This window comes from Chrysemys picta, chromosome 1 (genome assembly GCF_011386835.1).
Source record: "Chrysemys picta bellii isolate R12L10 chromosome 1, ASM1138683v2, whole genome shotgun sequence".
In the NCBI taxonomy this organism is placed as follows: domain Eukaryota; kingdom Metazoa; phylum Chordata; order Testudines; family Emydidae; genus Chrysemys; species Chrysemys picta.
In genome coordinates this window covers 70174969-70194653 of record NC_088791.1, presented here as the reverse complement: position 1 = coordinate 70194653, position 19685 = coordinate 70174969, and the positions used below count along the sequence as shown (strand labels likewise).

The 19685-nt window shown below is 48.8% G+C and overlaps 1 protein-coding gene across 1 annotated transcript in view; it reads right to left on the bottom strand.

The window, feature by feature from the left end:
• Positions 1-19150, bottom strand: part of LOC101949039 (glioma pathogenesis-related protein 1-like) — a 51245-nt gene extending 32095 nt beyond the window's left edge. Inside the window, exons 1-3 of the mRNA XM_024102259.3 lie at positions 18843-19150; positions 9061-9306; positions 81-184 (exon numbers count right to left, since the gene is read on the bottom strand). Of these exons, the coding sequence (XP_023958027.2) occupies positions 81-184; positions 9061-9306; positions 18843-19019 (527 nt within the window). The 5' untranslated portion in view covers positions 19020-19150. The remainder of the gene's footprint in view (positions 1-80; positions 185-9060; positions 9307-18842) is intronic.
• Between the last annotated feature and the right edge of the window lie 535 nt (positions 19151-19685).

Below are 19685 nucleotides of genomic sequence, written 5' to 3'. Positions count from 1 at the left end.
GTATGGATTCCAATTTATTTTTAGAGGAATAAATATTATTAATACTGTCTTCATTTTAAAATGTTTTTAAAATAGCTTACCTTGGTACATAGTTGCATACAAAATGTGCCGCATCTCTTATTCCTGCAGCTATACGACAAAAAACAACAGCACAGCCCACCTTATGAGAATTATCCCAAACAACCTAGAAGAAATAAGATTTTTTTCTTTTACGAAATAAAGCTTAAACTGTGCTCACTGTGAACTATTCTAATAGGCAGGAGAATCTCAGTTCTCATGAGAGTTCTTCGATTTATTTGCTTTGTACAGCCACCTGTTACAGTACCCAGAAAAATAAAAATTACTTACCAGTTACTGGATTTCTTCAGGATGAGCTTCTGCTCATTTGCACTTGTTGGATCAAGGAATGTGTACCAGAAGTTTCCAGAAACTTTTACGCAGCAGTGTCAGTTGGTCACTCACTCTCTGTTTCCCCCGCCCCTTATGTAGAATTCCCACAGTAAAAAGGGGGAAGTGGTCCCAACTACTCCTCAATTCCTTCCACTAATTTTAGGAATTCTTAATCCAAGACTCCAGGAAAGTGGATAAGATGTGTAAATGTACACAAGCTGATCTTCAAAAACTCGTTACTGGTAAATAACCATTTCTTCTTCAAATGACCTTTGCACATTCCCACTTACGGGAGTTTAGCGAGTAGTACAACCACTGGGAATGCAAGTTGAGAAGTTCTAGGTGACAAAGAGAGCAAAACTGCCAAAACAAGCATCAGCTCTGGATCCCAGGTCAAGAGTATAATAGAAGTGACAGCATCTCTCACTGTCCTAAATGAAGACTCAGCTGCCAAAAAGAGCTACCTGATGCATGTACAGAATTTTGCTTAACATCCTTGTACATTTTTATGATGACGACAATGTGAGGGAATGCTATGGAAGCTTCTTGAGATCTAGCTGAGTATACTTTGCTATCTCCAAGTAGTTGAACATATGCTAGGTCATAAGAATTGTGATTCATAGTCTGAGTCACCTGGCCAGTCTTTGAGCTGTGATGGACTGATCTCTGATTTCATCCCCCTAATAGTGTAGGGAATTTGTGGCTAGGTTTGTTGTGTGGGGGAATGCCAGGATTGGATGAGGGGTCCCAGGTCCCAACCACACATCTCTGCACAAACACCAACCCTGCCTCTGAGCGGGTCAGAGTTAACCACTGGAACAAGTACCACATTTAACAATAGGACAGCCCTTTTACTGAACCCAGGCAAAGCCAAGAAAAGGCCCAGGTCAGTATCTGTAGCAGGGGCTACACAGACTCCTTTGCCCCAATACAGTATACAGCACACTGACACACATCCTGCCAGCTAGACACATACAGACACATACTGACTGTCTGCTCTGCACCAATAAAAATCTCCCCTCCCCCGCAACCTGTTTGTGCACTTTGATGCTGGCATGCATTGTGAGGGTGGGTCTTGCTGCGTGGTCTCAGCAGTCCTGTTGGCTTCAAGCTATAAGAGTCCTATTTTGCAAGCCCCAGTACAGCAGCTGGCTGTACTCCAAGCAGCTCCTAGTTCAGGCTCTGCACTCCTGCATTCTGGTGGTGTTTCCATCTCTGCCTCAGCTCAGAGTTGCTGCTTATGTTCTTTCTTTCTTTCTTTCTAAATCTTCCCAGGCTTGTTCCCTGTCCTGCTTCTCCCCAGCCATCGCCTCACTGGCTCAAACCCTCCCAGGTGGTCTGTAGTTAATTCTGTGGCCTTGTTTTGGAATGGCATTTCCTGCAGCCAATCAGGTCTGTACAGAGTAGTGGAGAGGAGGGAAGGGGGAGAAAGGAAGGGAAAGGGAGAAGTGGCTCTATCCAGTCCCCCAGGTTGGTCCCAGATGGATAACTTAAGGACCTTTGGACATTCAAGTTATGGTGCCTACTGCCCTGGATGTTAATGTATCTTGATGAAATAGAGAGGCTAGTAACTTGAAAGCAACTGAAATCAGACACCTTTTTAGACAGCAATTAGGGTGAAGATGCAAATAAGACCACATTTTCCATATAGAATATGGCATATGGAGGGCTATCTACCTTTTGCTTTTGGATCAAAGTAAAGTATTATTTGTGTGTGTGAAGTTCCAAGGACTAGAAGAACCTGGACACTTCCTTGAGGGCCAAAGTCTGGATATAGATTTGGATGTCCTGACAGCTGAGAAAAAATAGTTATGTCAGTCTGGCAATTGGTGAAAACTCTTAGTGCCGTAGAAAGGCCAAAGTGTAGGATACAGCTTTATTGATAGAGGTCTCCTACTACGCAAACCAGAGTACATTCACTGGAACAGACAGATTAAGATAAAAATAGATGTTTTTTGAGGGTGTCTCATCACATGTGCTGCTTTTAGCTCAATGTGATTGATGGGCAGACACCATAGGCAGAAGAAATATTTCTGATTGGAAATAATCAAGAGGTCTATCTCTGGCATCCACAGAAAAGTGACATTGTCTTGAATCAGCTCCCTGAGAGATGACATGACAGGGTAATGCATCCCGAGATGAGGAAGTCATATAGCCAACTCTGCTTTATAGCAGGCAATTCTCACCTGCAGAAGGGTGTGCGGGGGCAAGGAATATACCCTACAGACCAATAAGCCTAGGTAACTTGTCTGTACACCTAAGTGTGAATCCAAAAGTTCCAGCCTGTTGTTTTTTCCCATTGGCCAATGTCTCTACCTAAGTTCAAGTGAGTGTAAAAATATTCATCACTTCTCACGGTCCAAAAACAGAATATCTGCCACCTCCAAGATCAGGGGATTCTAAGCTGGGGTACAGAGATCCTCTCAAATGTGAAGCTTGTTTACTCCTCACATTCAAAGAAGGGCTCAGTGAAGACCCAGGATGAAAGTTCTTAGGAGTCTGTAGCACCAAGGCAGGGCTCAGCAACACACGAAACAGCACTGATGGTAGTAGCCAGTACCAGATATTAGGTATTCTGTTCTATTCTATATATTTTCTTGTATCAACCTTATCACTGTAGTGTTTGAACATCTTCCAGTAATGCATCAAGCAACATGGCTAACATCTGTCACATGTACTACATTTCCTCTCTTCAGGGGGGAAACGGTTTGTGGAGTAGTCAATCCCTCGGAGTTCAAGGATGATTGTCTTCCATAAAATGATAGCTACTTATTACTGGTGGATCTTCAGATGGCTAATGAGACCAATGCGGGATCCACAGATGGGGCAGACATTTCCCAATGGAAGAGGTAGATCTGGATTGTTGAGTTAGGCTGTGGTGCATTCTTTCCTCCTTTCCCATTTCTCCATTTCCTGTTATCTCAGTTGGATCTCAAAATACTGGGATCCTTGCCAAAAGGTCCTTTTCCATTTTGGTCGGTTGAGGGCTTGGGTTTCCCATGAGTTTATGTCAATATTGAACTTCTTCATGTTAACTTTGAGGGTGTCTTTGAAGTGCTTTTTTTGCCCACCCCTCATCTGTTGGCCATGGCTCCATTGTGAGAATCTGCTTAGGGAATAGATTCTCTGGCATTCAAAGAATGTCACCACCTCTACAGAGTTGGTGGAAGATGATCACAGCTTCAATGCTGGAGGTTTTGGCTTGGGACAAAACACTGATGTTCATGCATTGGTCATCCCACTTGATTCAGAAGATCTTGCAGATGCATTGTTGATGGTATTGTCCAAGAACCTTGAGGTGTCTACTGTACGGTGCCAAAACCTTGATCATGTACAAAAGAGCATGGATAACAATGGCCTGGTACATGAGAAGCTTGGTTTGATTCTTGAGGTCACAATTTTCAAAGACTCATTTTCTCAAGAGTCCGAAAACTGCATTGGCACATTGAAGGTGGTGTCAAATTTTCTCGTCAATGTCAGCTTTCTGTGACAGATAGCTGCCAAGGTAAAAGGGTTCCATGTTCTCCAGGGTCTCCTTATTAATCTGAATTATGGGAGCAGGATCCTTGTGATTCGGAGCCTGTTGCTGGAGTACTTACATTTTCTTGGTGTCGAGTGTGACTCTAAGTTGGTTGTAGGCTTCCGAGGAAATGTCAAATATTTTTTGAAGATCTTCTTCTTACTGAGCACATAGGGCACAGTCGTCCGCATATTGGAGTTCAATGACTGTTAGCATCAATGAATGACTCATGACTATCCACCTTAAACTTGCCAAGAACCAGCATGCAACACTCAACAGTGCATACAATCCAACCTTGATGCTAACGATGAAACCAAAAAAGAATTCTACACCAACATTGACCAAATTCTCTCCACCATCTGCAAAGAGGACAAGCTCATACTCTTTGGTGATTTTAACACAAAAGTTGGATGTGATTCAGACCTCTGGAATGGCACAATTGGAAATAAAGGAGTGGGCAAGACCAATTCCAACAGAATTCTTCTCCTGACCATATGCACAGAACATGACCTAATTTTCACAAACACCATATTCTGCCAAAATAACAAGTACAAGATATTGTGGAAACACCCGCGATCTAAGCATTGGCATCTGATTGACTATGGCATTGTCTGTGCTCATAACTGTGACGACTTTACATCAAGAAAGTGCTGACTTGTGCCAACAATTGTTGTACAGACCATCACTTTATCCGCTCCATTATTTCCATCAAACTCGCATCGAAACAAAAAATGTGGAAGAAATCAGCCAGACAGAAGATCAATGTCAAGAGTCCTAAGGACCCAACTATACATGACCTTTTTCCAGCAGTGCCTCACCAAGAAACTGATGAATATCAAAACCGAGATGGAGAACCCCAAAGATCACTGGAAAGTGCTCAAATTGGCTGTCCATGTTGTGTGTGAGGGAACACTGAACTTCTCAAACAGGAAGCACAAAGACCAGTTTGACAAGAACAATTAGGAAATCCAAGACCTGATCAAATATGAGTACAAGGCCTTCTGTGCTTGGCAGAGTTACATCAATTCCAACCAGAAGCAATACGTCCACCATCAACTGAAAGCTGAGGTTTAAAGGAAGTGAAGAACAGGTGGTAGGAGAACAATGCGAAGGAGATCCAACAACTCACCAACACCCATGACATGAGCGGATTCTTCAATGCCATCAAAGCCCTCTACAGACCCTAACCCCCTCTCAGATCCAGGGATGGAGCCAACCTCCTTAGGACAATGAATCAATCAGTGCATGATGGAAGGAATACTTCGAAGACCTCCTGAATCATGTCTCCAATGCTGACAAAAGCATCATTGACTTAATCCCTTAATATCCTATCAAGGATGACCTCAGAACCCCACCAATATTTGTTGAGGTAAAAAAAAAAAGCTATCAAACAGATGAAGAACAATAAGGCATCTGGACCTGATGGAAGAAGGAGCAGAAAAATGGCTCACCAGCTTTACATCTTAATCCTCAAGATTTGGAATTCAGAACAAATCCCAGCTGATTTTAGGAATGTTATGATAATGACCATCTTCAAGAAAGGAGATAAATCAGATTGTGCAAATTATCCAGGAATAGCCCCGTTGTTCATTTCCGGAAAGATTTTTGCCAGAATTCTTTTCAACCAGCTGCTCCCCTTAGCAGAGGAAATCCTCCCAAGATCATAATGTGGATTCAGACCACACTGAGGTACCACTGACATGATCTTCACTGCCTGCCAACTTCAGGAAAAGTGCCGTGAGCAACATCAACCTCTGTACATGGTTTTCATCGACTTCAAGAAAGCATTTAACTCCATCAATCATGAGGCTATGTAGAGAATTCTCCTTAAATCTGGATGCCCACCAAAATTTGTTGCCATCCTCCAACTCCTCCATGACAACATGTCTGTGATGGTTGTCAACAATGGATACAAAACGGACCCCTTCCTAGTCAAGACAGGAGTAAAACAAGACTATATCATCACTCCAACCCCTCTTTCTTCCTTGCTGTCATCCTCCTTCTCATCGCTGACAAGCTCCCTTCTGTACTTCACATCTAATACAGAATGGACGGCAAGGTGTGTGTGTATATATATATATATATATATATATATATAGGCAAGGTTAAAGAAATGCACCTTGAGTCCTTGAACCAGCTTCTGAGAAAGCTCTGTGTCCTTGTGATGAGGCTTACAGCCCCCACACTAAGGTTAAAAGAAGTGGTGGAGCAGTATTGGACTAAGAAGGCCCTGCCCCCAGCAGCTGCCAGGTATGCTTCCTGTGGAAGACCTGCTTAAAAGGAAGCTCTGGCAGTCAAGTGCAGGGGGAGAGTGGATGAGAGACTGGCTGCAAGAAGACAGACGCTGTAGCAGCTGAGACAGAGTGAACTACGGGGGAAAGACCAGGATTGTGAGTAAGATTTGACTGGGATACGGGGGACCTGACCCCTTTTCCCCCTGCTGTTCTAGGATAAAACCCAAGTTGTGGTCTGACCCAGGAGAGTTAGGATGAAAGTCAGATCACTGAGAAACCCCAACACAGACCTCCAAGTCCATCCAGATATGGAGCCATGATACTGAGCAGCTCTTTGCAAAGCTTGAACATAAGCACCAGACTCTGTCAACCCACTCAGGTCCATAGATTTCAGTACCATTTGTGGCACATACAGTGAAGGGAACCAAGGCCTCTTGTAATGACCAGAGCGTGGGCGGTCTGATCTAGTGGTCAGAGCAGGAGTTGGGATTCAGGAGTCAGGCCAGGTCAGATACCAGAAGGACAGAGTTCAAGGCAAGTCAAAGGGCAAAACTGAGAGCCAGGTGTCAGGAGGCAGGCAGGGTCAGGTTACCAGGAGATCAGTGGCAAGTAGCAAGAACAGGTATTGCAGTGGAAGCAGTCCTAAGCAGGGAGATTCTAGTTGCAAGGACAACTTCCTGTTCCTGAGCTGGATTTATATAGAAGCTGTGAACCAATCAGGTCCCTCAGCGTTCTGCCAATTAGATTCCAGGACTGTAAACCTCTGTTGGGGTTCAGCTTCAATTCTGGAAACTGTTAGTAGGTCACTGGACGGCAGGCTGGAACGTACAAGTCCTAAGAGCCCTGTGGTCTCTGATGACATCACCACCTCCCCAAGTGACACTCTCAGTGTGATGTGAAACCAGGCTTTTCAGGATGATTCCTGTGGAACACCTACACAGGTGTGGTAGCATGTACATTTTCTACAGACTCTGAAGTGTGCTCCTCAGGACCGCACCCCTCCCAGTCAACAAGATACCAGAGTCTGACATGTTTACATTTAGAGTCCAGGATCTCATTAAATAAATAATTCTTGTGGCCCTGTACCTGTACTGATGGATGAGGCAGCTGGGTCCTGTGAGGGAAAGGGTTTCTGTGTAGGGTTTCAAAAGTGATACATGAATCACCAGATTAATCTTCAGAGAGCAGGGCACCTGGAGTTCAAAAGTGAATGGATTAACCTGTTGCAGGATCTTAAAAGGACAATGGAACCAAAGTAAGCACTGAGGATATTGAGTGTGATCTGGCAATTAGATGATCTGGCACCCTTGGCAATTAGAAGAAACAGGCAGTTGGGACTAACTCCCCCTTTTATAACCTCAGAACTCTACATGAGAGAAGGGAAGTGGGCCCCACTGACACTTCTCTGTAAAAGATTCTGGAAGCTCACAATAGAGCTGCCTTGGTCCCATAAGTGAAGAAGTCACTTGATGAACTGTCAGTCACTCTGGTGGCTGTTAATAGGTTTCACTGCATGATCAACATATAAGCATAATTCACAATCTGGTGTTTCATAATTAAAATAAAGGATGAAGTCTTTTTTTTAAATATCCACTTCTATTGGCTGTTAGCTAACAATTTGAGCCTGACAAAATTAACTACTGCTTCAGAGAGGTAAAATGTGACTACATTTGCAATACTGGAAAACAATTCTGTTTCAAAGTTCATGTGGATTCACAATCATTTAAGATTTTAATAAAGCTTATTTACCTTTTCGATACAAATAAAACAAAGTTATATTTCTGTCAAATAACAAGTTATCTCTTTTCTTCCCCCCTGTGATGGGGCGTCTGCCCCACACGGGACTGTAAGGGGTTAATAGAGCCCTAGGGAGGCTGAGAGAAAAGCAGCCAATAGGAGAAGGGCTACGCGGAGCAGCCAATCAGGGCCTGGCAGGCACATATAAGAAGACTGCAGGGCAGGGCGGATTCAGTAGCTGCCTGGAGCTCAAGGAGGAAAAATCAGGCTCCTAGTCAGGCAGAAAGAAGCTAGCACCCTGGACAAAGCAGTGCTGCTAGCAGGGACCAGGAGAGCTAGAGAGAGCTTCTGGCTGGTAGCTGGGCTTTGCAGGCTGAGGCCCTGAGGCAAGGGCAAAGAGGGTGCTGGGGCCACAGGAAAGTGGTCCAAGGAAAGGTACTGATGAGTTGGAGGGGATGCAGCACGTGGCTGCCATCTAAAGGGTCCCTGTGCTGGGACACTGAGTAATGGGTGGGCCCAGGTCCCCATACCCTCCCCCGTTGCAACTGGGGAACTGCTGGGACAGTTGGATTGCGGTACTGGCCCCTGAAAGGGGGGAGCATAGAGCATAATACAGCCAGAGGGCTGTGTCATGAAGATGCTGCGGTCCTTGGAGTGACGTGGGTCTGAGAGCAGAAGTGATGGTGGACATGACACCACCGGTAGTGGGCATACCGACCTACGGAGCTAATCCCCAAGATGGACAGCAGGAGTCATTAGCATGGTGAGTTGTGCCCTGTCACACTCCCCATTTACCTCTACAGAATTTTCTTTATTTCTTATAAGATTGAAAAACTTAGAAAAGAGGAGCGAGGTGCTTTGGCTAGATTGAACGCCAAGTTAGAGAAGATTTCTGTTTACAAAAGTTAACATAATCGCAGTATTAGCTAGGAAGTTTTTCACAGTTGTTGTGTAACCCAGGGTGATGGTTTTCAAACTGTATCTTAAGAGTTAGCAGACAGTATGATGATGGGGGCTGTACAAGTATCTAAATGGAACACTGAAAGAAAGTGGGGTATGGGTCACTCATTATAACAGCTATTTTCCACTAACTGGTAATTATTTATTGTCTCCACCAATTCTTATTTTTAGGATTATGCTTTGAGCTGTGTAAACTGTTTTAGCAATTAAAATTGTTACCTGAGTATAATGACCACATGTTTTAGTACACTTGTTAGTCTGAAGATTGTAGTGCTGGACTTCATCGGTCCATAATTTGATGGCTTCAGTGACACCAAATAACCCGTAATGTCCAGTCCAGATATTTTCTCCAACATGTCCATAATGAGGATGGGACATAAATTTTTCTGTTAAATATGGACTGTGTTTAAAAAGGCATTTTTTTGCCCATGCCCTGGCAGTCCGTGCTAAAGCTGCATCCCAAGTCTGCAAAACAGTAAAGTTGAAGAAGCTATGCATAGAGTTAAGGCACTTGTATCCATCAGACAAATTAAAGTAGAAAATGAATAGCTATATATTGAATTTGACTAAAATTGTCTGTAAATTCTGTAAAACTATACAATTCAAATATTTTGTTCCCCTTCTGTCATCCAGTCAAGCACTCCAAAATCCTGTCTTTAAACTTGAGGATAGCTGTATAGAAATGTAAACTGACTTACTCATCGGCAGCCCAGCCCCGTTCATTCCCCTGCGGGACCCGAGCGGGACGGGGGGCTGGGTCCTGCTGCCCCCACTCCGGGTCCGCCGTGGGATAGCACCAGCTGGGCAGCAGCCCAGACGCAACTGGCCAGGGGCTGGGCACAGCGTGCGCGCTGCTGGGTCCCTGCAGCAGGCCCGGGCTTGGGGGCGCCAGAGCCGCAGCCGCCGAGCTTGGCCATCGGCCGCTTCCTCCCCCATGGCAGTGGGAGCTGCAGCAGCGGCTGCTCTCGAGTCCTGCTGCCCGGGGGGGAAGAACAGCCACCGCCTGGCCCCGCAGGCCACCCCCCCCTACTCTCCCTATTGCCCGACTGAGTCCTGCCTGCTCGGGGCCAGGCCGGACTCTCACTCACCCTGGCCCTGCGCTTCCCCTGCGTTTCCAGGGCCTCCCTCCAGAGCTTGCGGAGGGAGGAGGAAGGGCGAGTTTGGGGAAGAGGCGGGGATTCGGGGAGGGAGCCAATGGGGAGAGGATGGGGCGGAGTTGGGGCGGGGGGGGGGGGGCGCGAGCACTTCCGGGCTCCGGAGTATTTGCTTGTTTGTCCAGTGTCCCGACCGCACATCGTTCGGGACGTGGGACAAACAAGGAAATATCGGGACAGTCCCGATAAAATCGGGACGTCTGGTCACCCTACCTGTGAGCCTGAGCTGGCTGGCACAGGCCAGCCACAAGTGTCAGTTGCTAAGTAGACATATCCAGAGTGTGTCAGCTAAATACAAAGAGGAACAGATTGTTGTAAAAGACCATTCAAAGTGAAGTGGGCAGTTAACACTTCTGCAGATGTAGAACAAAAGACAGTTGTTGTGTTATAGAATGAATCACCTTCTATGACTCATTGCAACATTTTCCTTTTTTATCTTGTGTTGCTGTAGAAAACTTAGGTCTGGTCTACACTACAAAGTTAGGTCAACACAAGGCAGCTTATGTTGACCTAGTTGTGCATGTCTCTACACTTAAATTTGGCTCCCACCAACATAAGAGCCCCATTACGCCAAACAGTAGCGTAGCTAGTGGGGTGCAGGGGAAGCAGCCGCTTCCCCCGCCTTTCTGAAAGCGGCCGGAGGAGCGGGGGTGGACGCAGCATGCGGCCCGCAGCACGGCCCGGCAGCTGCGGCCGGAAGAGGGGGGGGGGGGCGCGCAGGCTGGCGGCCCATAGTGTGGCCGGCAGCCAAGGGGGGGCGGCGGGCACGGCCGGAGGAGCGGGAGGGCGCAGCATAGCGGCCGGCAGCTGCGGCCGGAGGAGCGAGGGGGGGACCACGGGGGTGGCACGGCAGGGGCGGAGGAGCCATGGGAGGGAGGAGCGGGGCAGCTGGAGGAGGAGCCAAGGGGGCATGGCCGGAGGAGGAGCCAAGGGGGGGAGCCTTTTTTATATTTGCTCCCCCTCGTCTTAGAAGCTGGCTACGCCACTGATGCCGACTTAATAACGCCACGTCCCCAAGTGATATAGAGCCATGTATTTAGGTCAACGCAGTGTGAGTGTAGATACTGCATTACTTAAGTTGACCATTAGTGTCCTCCAGCAGCTGTTCCACAATGCCCAGTGCTGACTGCTCTAGTCACCACTGTGAACTCCACTGCCAAAGGTCACAGAGACTGGAAGCCCCCTTCTCCCCCCTCTTTAAAGCCCTGTTAATTTTTGAAATTCCTTTTCCTGATTGCCTGGCTTGGTGAGCACACCTAGCAGCTCTCCACTGTTGAATTCAACTGCCCAGCTGACCATGCCAGCTACATGCTCCAGATGCGCAGACAGGAGGTATTGGATCTCCAGCCATAGAATGGTAGATATCTATGAGCATATTGCTTGGGGATTCAGGACAGGGGCTACAACAGGGACCAGCAATGCTGCATGAAAGCCAAGGAGCTTTGGTAGGCATACCAGAAGGCTAGGGAGGCCAACAATCAGAATGCAAACCTGCCTGCTTTTACAAAGAGATGCATGCCCTACTTGGCAGAGACCCCCCCCCCCAACAGCACTGATACCTCCAAAGAGCCCAAGTCACAGGTCCCTGCCGTGAACAGGGAGGAGGAGGTGTATGGAAGACAGGCAACCAGGGGAACCGGATGCAGTGAGCCAGGATCTGTTTTTGACTCCCCTGCAGTCCAGCCAGTCCCACCAGGCGAGCATGGGTGGGCCCAATGCAGGGGAAGGAACCTTCTGTAAGTGTGTGTAAACCCCCACCCCTTTCCTCCCTGGGTTACTTGGTAGCAGGCAACACTCACCTGTGTGCCTGGGCAACTGATGTTGACATTAAAAGAGATCCTGAGTATCCCAGTGGTGGCAAGTTGCACAGTGAGATACCTACCCATGATGCACCACACACTACATCAATACTAGCACTCCTGGTGAGTATGCACACAGCCGACAGAAGGAGCCAAGTATGCATATGCATAAGCAATATACTAAGTGCGGCATGAGTGTAGACATGGCCTTAGTTTTCAATATCACCTAATAATCACTGCATAAAATTTTAAAAATGCATTTTTATCTTTAAGTAAGAAGTTACTGAAATTGTTTACATTACTTTACACACATAACTGGGCTTGTTTTTTTTTTTGGTTGTTTTGTTTTGTCAAATAGTTTATTTGGGAGTTTTAGTGTTTACATATCAATCAAGCAAATGTCAAATTGTATAAATACCATAGTTTCAGTTCTGCGTGTATTACTTCTTAAAAAACACATTTTCTGAAACAGAGCCTATGGAAACAGGTAAATACACATAAAATCCTCCAGCCAGTGGCATATTATCACATGGGCCAACGGGCCCTGTGCCCAGGGGCCCCGGCCAATTTGGGGGCCCTGCAGGAGCACCAGAACCAGGCCCCTGCTCCTCTTCGCTAAGTGATGCCCCACTGCCCTGTTCCTCTTCTTCCCCCTGAAACCCCACCCTGTGGCCAGGCTGGAAGATGGAGCCTGTGGTAGGGTAAGCATATTCGCCCCTTGTGTGGAGCCGCTCACCCAAGCCCTGCGCAGAGCTGGCCGAGGGGCTCCCCTTCCCCCACGTGATGTGGAGCTGGCCTGAGGGGCCCCGCCATGTGGCACACCGCTGACCTGAGGCGGCTCCCATTTCCCCATGCAGCACGGCGCTAGCCCAAACCCCTTTCCCCTGCCCCTATGTGGAGCTGGCCTGAGCCACCCGCCCAAGCCACCCTCCTCCCTCACACAGGGCTGGCCCAAGCCCCCCCACTTCTCCCCCACGAACCCCACTACTCACCGCCCCCCAAGCCTCTTTTTGTCAAAACTGGGCATTTGTCCCGTTTGCTTTTGCCAACTGATTACTGGTTTTGCCAAAGAAGTTGGGACATCTGGGGCCAAAACGGGATGTACAGTCACCCCAGGCCAGGGGCCCCCTAACTTTTTTGCTTGTGCCCCCTCTTACCAGTCCACACCCTGCCCCCAGGATCTGGGGGCCACGGTCAGGGCCAGGAGTGGGGCCACGCCTGGGAGTTGGTCTGGAGCTGCAGTGGGGGCAGCAGCTGGAAGCGGAGCCACAGCCGGGGCTGAGGCGGGACTGGCACATAGCTGAGGTCAGGGCAGGGTTGGGCCTCACTGCTCCCCCCCTGAATGTTTCTCTATGCCCCCCTTGGGGCATGCCCCACAGTTTGGGGATCATAACCCTTCACTGCACTCCCCCACCACTATATTGGCTACTCTAATCCTTTGTTTATTGACAAATAAGGACTGGCTTGTTTGTGTAGTCTTACTGTGAAGAAAACTGGCTTAAATGAATGCAGTCCTTTAGTTGTAACAGAAATCATGAAAATACCGAGAAATTGTGTCCAGAATATCCTGGTATCTGTCTACTGGGATAAATGTTGATTAAGGCACATTCAGAACTGATTCCACCACAAGTGACTGACTCTGGTTGGGATAATTCTCACAAGTGGAATATTGTTAGCTGCACCCTCACCAATGCACATCTCCTTGAACACTAGGTTTCTCTCCTGTGCTGCCAGGTATGCATTAAAGGGAGAGACTCATAGACTCATAGACTTTAAGGTCAGAAGGGACCAGTATGATCATCTAGTCTGACCTCCCGCATGACGCAGGCCACAAAAGCTGACCCACCCCCTTTCCCTTGACTCAGATGTTGAAGTCCCCAAATCCTGTGATATAAAGACTTCAAGTCGCAGAGAATCCTCCAGCTAGTGACCCCCGCCCCATGCTGCGGAGGAAGGCGAAAAACCTCCAGGGCCTCTGCCAATCTGCCCTGGAGGACGACGAACCGCGGCCAGTGGGGGCCGCGATCGACCGAACCTGCCGCGTCAGCAGGTAAATAAAACTGGCCCGGCCCGCCAGGGTGCTTACCCTGGCGAGCCGCGTGCCAAACGTTGCCGACCCCTGAACTAGACCATTCCTGACAGGTGTTGTCTAATCTGTTCTTAAAAACCTCTAATGACGGAGATTCCATAACATCCCTAGGAAATTTGTTCCAGTGCTTAACTACCCTGTTAGGAAGTTTTTCTTAATGTCCAACTTAAACCTCCCTTGCTGCAATTTAAGCCCATTGCTTCTTGTCCAGAGGTTAATGATAACAATTTTTTTGCCCTCCTCCTTCTAACAGCCTTTACAGTAAAAGCTTTTTATATGGCATGTTGGGGTAATGGGGTGTGCTGGTAAGTAAAAAATTCTGGTTAACTAAGAGGGAGGGAGTTTGGGTATGGAAGGGGGTGCAGGGCTGGGGGTTGGGGTGCAGGAGGGGGTGTGGGCTCTGGGAGGAAGTTGGGTGCAGGAGGGGGCTCTGCGTGCTGCCCCCACCCCACCCCGAGCTCTGGCTCTACAGCTCCCATTGGCCAGGAACCGTGGCCAATGGAAGCTGCGGAGGTGGTGCCTGCAGGCAGAGACAGCACGCAGAGCTGCCTGCTGCACCTCTGCCTAGGAGCAGCAGGGACAGGTTGCTGCTTGCGGGGAGTCGGCCGAGGCAAGTCCCCCCCGGATCCGGCACCCCACACCCCCTCCTGTGCCCCAAACCCTTCCCCCGAGCTGCCTCCTGCACCCAAATTCCCTCCCAGAGTCGGCACCCCACACCCCTCCCATGCCCCAACCCACAGCCCCGCACCCCTTCCTGTACTCCGAAATCCTCGTGGCCATTCCTTAGCCTAGGAGCAGCAGGGATATGTCGCTGATTCTGGGGAGCCACATGGAGCCAGGTAGGGAGCCTGCCGACCCCACACCAAGCGTACTATAAACCAGACTTTCTATGAAGATTAGAAATGCTAGTTTATAGAGCTTTCCAGTTAGTAAAGGGCCATATAACTTTTACTGTATGTACTTGAAAACTGTTATTATGTCCCACCTCAGTCTTCTTTTCTCCAGACTAAACAAACCCAATTTTTTCAATCTGTCCTCATGGGTCATGTTTTCTAGACCTTTAATCAATTTTTGCTGCTCTCCTCTGGACTTTCTACACTTTGTCCACATCTTTCCTGAAATGTGGCACCCAGAATAGGATCCAATACTCCAGCTGAGGCCTTATCAGCATGAAGTAGAGTGGAAGAATTACTTCTCATGGCTTGCTTACAATACTCTTGCTAATACAACCCAGAATGATGTTTGCTTTAAAAAAATTTTTTTTGCAACAATGTTACACTGTTGACTCATAGTTAGCTTGTGACACACTATAACCCAAATCCCTTTCTGCAGTACTCCTTTCTAGGCAGTCATTTCCCATTTTATATGTGTGCAACTGATTGATCCTTCCTAAGTGGAGTATTTGCATTTATCCTATTGAATTTCATCCTATTTACTTCAGATAATTTCTTCAGTTTGTCCAGATCATTTTGAGTTTTAATCCTATCATCCAAAGTACTGGCAACCCCTCCCAGCTTGGTATTGTCTGCAAACTTAAAAAGTGTACTCTTTATGCCACTATCTAAATAATTTCTGAAGATATTGAACAGAACCAGACCCAGAACCAATCCCTATCAGACCCCGCTTGATATGAACTCCCAGCTTGTGAATCACTGATAACTACTCTCTCGGAACAGTTTTACAACCAATTATGCACCCACCTTATAGTAACTCCATCTAGGTTGTATTTCCCTAGTTTGTTTATGAGAAGGTCATGGAAGTTCACATCAAAAGCCTTACTAAAGTTAAGATATACCACATCTACCACTTCCCCGCCATCCACAAGGATTGTTACCCTGTAAAAGAAAGCTATTAGATTAGTTTGACTAACTAGTCTGTAATTCCCTGGGTTGTCCTTATTCCCCTTTTTATAAATTGACCATTTGCCCTTTTTCAGGCCTCTGGAATCTCTCCCGTGTTCAGTGTTCCCTCTAATTTTTCCCAACCATGTGCGGAATGAATTATGTGCACCAATATGGAGTTGATGTGTGACACATCATCTTCATATCCATGCACATAACAAAATTCATGTGGTGGGGGTGGGGCCAAGGGGTTTGGAGTGTGGGAGGGGGGTCAGGGCTGGGGCAGAGGGTTGGAGTACAGGGGTGTGAGGGCTCCGGCTGGGGCTGCAGGCTGTTGTAGGGGAGGGCGGAGGATGAGGTTGGTAGGGGTGCAGGAGATGCTCTGGGACTACAGCAGAGAGGGAGGTCTCCCCCCAGCTCTCTCTCCCCACAGCAGCACCTGGGCTGGGGGGGAGAGGCACCTCTCCCCACCACAGCAGCTCCAGGGCTGAGGTTGCAGGATAGCCATCCCTCCCCTGGCCTCCGCAGGTCCGGATGGGGCTGGATTCAGGGAGGGGTGCCCCACAACAGGTATAGGCCGGGCCCAGGTTCGGGTCGTGCTGCGCCGGCTGCGGCTGGCTCCAGGCTGGGGTTGGGGCACCCCAGTCGTGGAAGGTCCAAGCCGCAGCATAGTTGAGGCCGGGGGGGCACTGTGGCAGGTTGGGGGCTGGCCTATGTTGGGCTGGGGGAGAGGCGCCCCTCCCCCGACCGCAGCAGGTCCCAGGGTGGGACCTGCGTGGTGCTAAATAGGCTGCTGCGTGGCCGCGCAGCTTACAGGCAGGGCCGTCCCTAGCTATTCTGGGGCCCTACGCAGCACCCCCCCCCCATGGGGGGGAAAGGCCTCCATTGGGGGGGGGGCTAGCCCCAGGCCTCCACAGGGGGTGGGGGGACAGGCCTTGCTTGGAGGGCAGGGGGGAACCACCCCCCAGCGGCACAGCTGTGGCCAGGTCACTGCACTTCCCACCGCTGGGGAGTGCAGGGCCAACTCTGCTGCAGTCCTCAGGGAAGTGGCAGCGGGGCTGGGGAGGGGCTTTGGGGAAGGGGTGGAGTGGGGGCAGGGCTAGGGCACAGCAGGGATGGGAAGAGGCAGAGCTGGGGTGGGGGCAATGGGAAAAAGGCAGGGCAGGGGCTGGAGCAGCACACCGCTGCGCAGAGCACCAGGAAATTTGGTGCTGTATGCAGCTGCGTATGGGTAGGGATGGCCCTGCTTACAGGGAACTTAGCCCATTTTCCATGAGTTTTTAAAGATTCCGAGCCATTATATCCTAGAACTGGCAGGGACCTTGAAAGGTCATCGAATCCAGCCCCTTGCTTTCACTAGCAGGACCAAGTACTGATTTTTGCCCTAAATCCCCAAGTGGCCCCTCAAGGACTGAACTCACAACCGTGGGTTTAACAGGCCAACGCTCAAACCACTGAGCTATCCCTCCCTCCTCAGTCAGCTCCTTCAGTATTCTAGGATGTATTTCATCAAGCCCTGCTGACTAGACATCTAACTTGTCTAAATAATCTTGAACTTGTTCTTTCCCTATTTTAGCCTGAGATGCTACCTCGTTTTCACTGGCGTTCACTATGTTAGACATCCAATCACTACTAAATTTTTTGCTTAAATCTGACATTTCCACATTTTTTGTTATTGTCTTTCCCCCCTCACAGAACACAGGTCCTACCCTGTCCTTGGTCTTCTGATTGAATGTATTTGTAGAATGTTTTCTAGCTAGTTTAATCTTGTTTTGTGCTTTGGCCTTTCTAATTTTGTCCCTACATGCTTGTGTTGTTTGTTTACATTCATCCTTTGTCATTTGACCTAGTGTTAACTGGCCACTTCACTTTGAATAGTCCCTTGAAATTTGTGTTAACTACTTATGCTAAATAATCTGTTCCACCTTGTACTTAGCTGTGATGCTGGGAGTACCTTTCCCAGACCTAAAGAAGAAGCTCTGTGTAAACTCCCCTCGAAAGCTTGTCTCTCTTACCAGAAGTTGGTCCAATAAAAGATATTATCTCACCCACCTTGTCTCTCTAATATGCTGGGAGCAACATGGCTACAGTAACAATGCACACTTTGATCCCTAAACATTTGTCACCAGTCAAGCTGCTTGAGGGGGGTGTGTGTGTGTGTGTGTGTGTGTGTGTGTGTGTGTGTGTGTGTGTGTGTGTGTGTGTGTGTGTGTGTGTGTGTGTGTGTGTGTGTGTGTGTGTGTGTGTGTGTGTGTGAGAGAGAGAGAGAGAGAGAGAGAGAGAGAGAGAGAGAGAGAGAGAGAGAGAGAGAGATGCCCTGTGGCACCTCCCAGTCCCAGAGGTAGCTTGAATTTCCCTGTTTTAAGATCTCTCTTATCAAGTTTCCTTGGCTGCCATTAAATAAGATATTTAAATAATTAAATATAACTATAAATTAATCACTCCCTCACACTCAACCCTGATGAATGTAATGTGTAGGACTGACCCTGAGGTGAAGCTGCAGCTTCCACTGCAGTAAAGGAGAATTGCAACGGCCTGGCCCCTTTTCAATATCCCCTTCTAAACAAGAAAGGTCCTCTGTACACTGCAAATCCACCCGGGCTGGGGGGAACCCCGTTAGAACCGGGTAGCCCCTGCTATGGCGTGGTTTACTCTTGCAGTGAGAGGGCTGAATAGTGTTCCTGAACTGGGCAGCAACTCTTCAAAGCTCAAGGCTGAAGCTTCATGTGCTGGAAAGGTTAAAACACGCTTTGGTCCTGTCCGCAGCACCAGTTGATCTGTATTTAATGGTAGTGTAAATGGCTCCCCGCCCGCTGGATTACATTGTAGATGAGGCCTTTTTGTCTAATCTGTAAAATAGGAACAATTATTCTTCATCATTCCCTTTATAACGTGCTTTTCGCACCACCAGCCATTTCGGTGTCAATTATTCATTAATATTTTTATTTTTCATTTCTGGCTCTTCGGTTGCTTCCAGCCTTGATCTTTCATCCCTCCAATGAGCCCCTCCCCCATCGTCCCCCGTGGGACAGCGCCCCCTCCAACCAGTCCTCTCTTGTCCAGCCCAGCTGCTCCTTCCCTTCGTGCCCCCCCCCTCCTCCAAGCGGCCCCTCCCTACCATGTAGACCATGTTGGCGGCAGCGGGCCGGACCGCGGTGCGGTGCTTGTTGTGCTCCCGGACGCACGCGTCGATGAACGTCTTGTTGGTGATGATCGGCAGGACCGGCCTGCGCCGTGCGCGGCACACATCCGCCAGCACTCCCAGCCCCAGCACGGCCAGCAGCCAGAGCCGCATGGCGCCGCCGGTCCGAGCGAGGCTGCAGTCGCAGACGGCCTCTACCCGGCGCCTGGCGCGGCCCCAGTCAACTTCTCAAACGGCTCCCCGGGCGCGCTCGCGCTGTGGCTGCAACGGTCACAGAGAGAATCTCCCGCCCCGAGGCGAGCCCGACCCCCAGCTCGGACTGAGCCCCTCCGGGGACCCGTCCAACACTCAGCACTGACTGTGCCCCCTCACAACATCCATGCACTGACAGTCCCCCTCTAAGTCATCCCCGCCACTCGTCCAAGTGTAGACTCTACTCCGCATCAGGATTCCTCCCCAGCAGCGTTTTCTGTATCCCCCTCAAAAAGAGTCATCTGGAAGTAGGGTGACCAGACAGCAAGTGTGAAAAATCGGGAAGGGGCTGGGGGGTAATAGGAGCCTATATAAGAAAAAGACCCCAAAATCGGGACTGTCCCTATAAAATCGGGACAGCTGGTCACCCTATCTGGAAGCACTAACATAGCCCCCCTTCCCTCCCATTGGCATCTAGCTACAGCACTCGGACACCCGCTACTTTCCTGGAACTCACACATAATAGCATCACTAACTCTACTCCTCTCCCTGAAAACCATCCCCTCCTCAAAACTGTTATTACCTGCCCCGAAGCAGCATTGCCAATCTCTGCGGCAGCAAACAGCC